The sequence below is a fragment of the Eimeria tenella genome, genomic scaffold (assembly GCF_000499545.2).
Source record: "Eimeria tenella Houghton genomic scaffold, Eth_scaff1468, whole genome shotgun sequence".
Classification (NCBI taxonomy): Eukaryota; Apicomplexa; class Conoidasida; order Eucoccidiorida; family Eimeriidae; genus Eimeria; species Eimeria tenella.
The window spans coordinates 1-2361 of record NW_013543934.1 but is presented as its reverse complement, the minus strand read 5'-3'; the positions used below and the strand labels follow the sequence as shown (position 1 = coordinate 2361).

The 2361-nt window shown below is 57.6% G+C and overlaps 2 protein-coding genes across 2 annotated transcripts; both read left to right on the top strand.

Annotated features, from left to right (window-relative positions):
- Positions 1 to 311: 311 nt before the first annotated feature.
- On the top strand, positions 312 to 1005 carry ETH_00001910 (uncharacterized protein; the record flags this gene model as incomplete). Its single annotated transcript, XM_013379135.1, has 3 exons — positions 312 to 337; positions 567 to 614; positions 720 to 1005. 3 exons carry the CDS (start codon positions 312 to 314, stop codon positions 1003 to 1005), a joined length of 360 nt encoding a protein of 119 aa, XP_013234589.1.
- Positions 1006 to 1175: 170 nt separating this feature from the next.
- Positions 1176 to 2210, top strand: ETH_00001905 (uncharacterized protein; the record flags this gene model as incomplete). The annotated part of the gene is made up of 1 exon (XM_013379134.1): positions 1176 to 2210. One exon carries the CDS (start codon positions 1176 to 1178, stop codon positions 2208 to 2210), a length of 1035 nt encoding a protein of 344 aa, XP_013234588.1.
- Between the last annotated feature and the right edge of the window lie 151 nt (positions 2211 to 2361).

The following is a 2361-nucleotide window of genomic DNA, read 5'->3' as shown; positions in this document are numbered from 1 at the left end:
CAGCAAACCCTCCGTAAACCCTAAACCCTAAACCCTAAACCCTAGCCCTGTAGCTTGAGGCCGGACTTGGGTTTGCTGCTTCCCAACTAATGTGATCTGGACTGCTAGGGTTTAGGGTTTGTGGTTTACAGAAGCTTCTCCCAGCAAACCCTCCGTAAACCCTAAACCCTAAACCCTAAACCCTAGCCCTGTAGCTTGAGGCCGGACTTGGGTTTGCTGCTTTCCAACTAATGTGATCTGGACTGCTAGGGTTTAGGGTTTGTGGTTTAGGGTTTGGCTTGTCTGCTCCTTTGGCCCTCAAGGGCTGCGGCATGTGCGTCGAAGTCGCCACTGAAAGGTAAACCCTAAACCCTAAACCCTAAACCCTAGACCCTCGCGGACTAGCCGCAGTTCCTAAACCCCACGCACCAGCTTTAAACCCTAAACCCTAAACTCTAAACCCTCTACTCGCACAGGGCCATCCGCTGACTGATGTTTGGGGTTTAGCGTTTAGGGCACGAAACCCTAAACCCTAAACAGGCGGGTAGGGATTAGGGTTTAGGGTTTAGGGTTTTGCGTTCTATCAGAGACGTCTTCTTAAACCACCCGACTCGCCTGCGGGCAAAGATGGCCCTGTAAGTCTAAACCCTAAACCCTAAACCCTAGCCTTGCCTGCTTCTTGCCTCCGGAAGCCACGCTTATTTGCTGTAGTTGCTGCGGTTATTGCTGCTGTTGCGCAGGCGTTTGCGGCTGCTGCAGCTGCAGCAGCAGCAGCCACTGCTGCTGCTCCCACATCACTTCGCTGCTTCGGCCAGAAGCAGCAGCAGCAGCAGCAACCTGGCAGCAGAACTACGCGCGCAAGCAGCAGCAGCAGCAATTGCTTCTGTTGGCGTTGATTTAGCTTTTTTGCTGCGCCGCAGCTCCTGGCGGCCGCTGCTGCAGCAGCAATACCCGAGCATCTACTCTGCAGCACTGCAGCAGCAGCAGCAGCAGCAGCAGCAGCAGCAGCAGCAGCAGCTAGTCTAGCAAAGAGGGCTTCTGCTGCCGCTGCTGCTTTATTTTCTTTCTTGCTGCTTTCCATGCCCTGACGCGCTGCTGCTGCTGCTCCGTCGGCCTCCGCTGCTGCCGCAGCTGCAGCTGCGCATGCACCCCAGAAGCAGCAGCAACAGCAAGCAGCAGCAGCAGTAGCAGCAGCAATGTCTCACTGGAATCGATGCAGTAGCAGCGGCAGCAGCAGCTCTGGAGTCCATGCAGCAGCAGTAGCAGCAGTAGCAGCAGCAGACATGGCAACTGCAGCACAGGCAGCAGCCAAGGCGAAGACGCGCGGCAGCAGCCACAGCAGCAGCAGCAATTACCTGGAGCTGTTGCTCTTGCTCTTGCTGCTGCTGCTGCTGCTTCCGCTGCAGCAGCAGCAAGAAACGTCGCCGGGCCTCTCGGCGGTTGTCGGAGAGAGGCCTGTGGGAGCAGCAGGAGCAGCAGCAAAAGTAGAAGCTGCTGCAGCAGCAGCAGCAACTGCAGCAGCAGCGGCAGCGGCAACAGTAGCTTCGGCAGGCAGCAGAAGCAGCTTGGTCTGCTGCAGCAGCGCAGCAAACAGTAGCAGCAGCAACACGCGGCAGCAGCAGCAGCGACAGCAGCAGCGACAGCAGCAGCAAGCGGCAACAGCAGCAGCAGCAGCAGCAGCGCCTTACCTGTATGTGTGGCACCTCACCTGCAGCTTCAGTTTGCTGCAGCGGAGGCAGCAGCAGTTGCTGCTGCTGTTTATTTTGCTGCCGCCGGGCCCGCTGCCCCGGACTACAGACTCAGCAACATCAGCAGCAGCAACTCCAAACAGCCGCAGCTGCTTCTCCCACTCGGCGTTGTTCAGCAAGTCTGCTGCTGCTGCTGCTGCTGCTGCTCTTAGGGGAGGCACGCTGCTGCGGCTGTTGGCTCCACTGGGCGGGAGACGAGCAGCAGCAGCTGCAGCACTGGCTGTTCGTGCTGCTGCTGTTGCTGCTATTTTTATTGTTGCTGTTGCTGCTGCTGCTGCTGCCGAGCCCACATTGAAACTGGCGGACCGGAGGAAGCAACTTGCTGCTGCTGCTGCTGCGACGCTGGGGGGCCCTTGCAGCAGCAGCAGCAGAAGCAGCAGCAGCAGCAGCAGTGGCTGCCGCTCGCCTATCTGCTGCTTGCTGTTCATGCCCGTCGCTGCGGCTTTCAGCTGCAGCGGGGGCTTCCGTGCAATCCCATGTTGAGGCTGCTGCTGCCTGCTGCAGCGAGGCTGCTGCTGCAGCAGCAGCGACAGCAGCAGCAGCCCAGCGCAACCTGCTGCTCTACTTTTGATTTATTTTATTAAATTTTTCGTTTTAATTTCAATTTTAGTCTTTTTGTTTTGCACCTTGATCA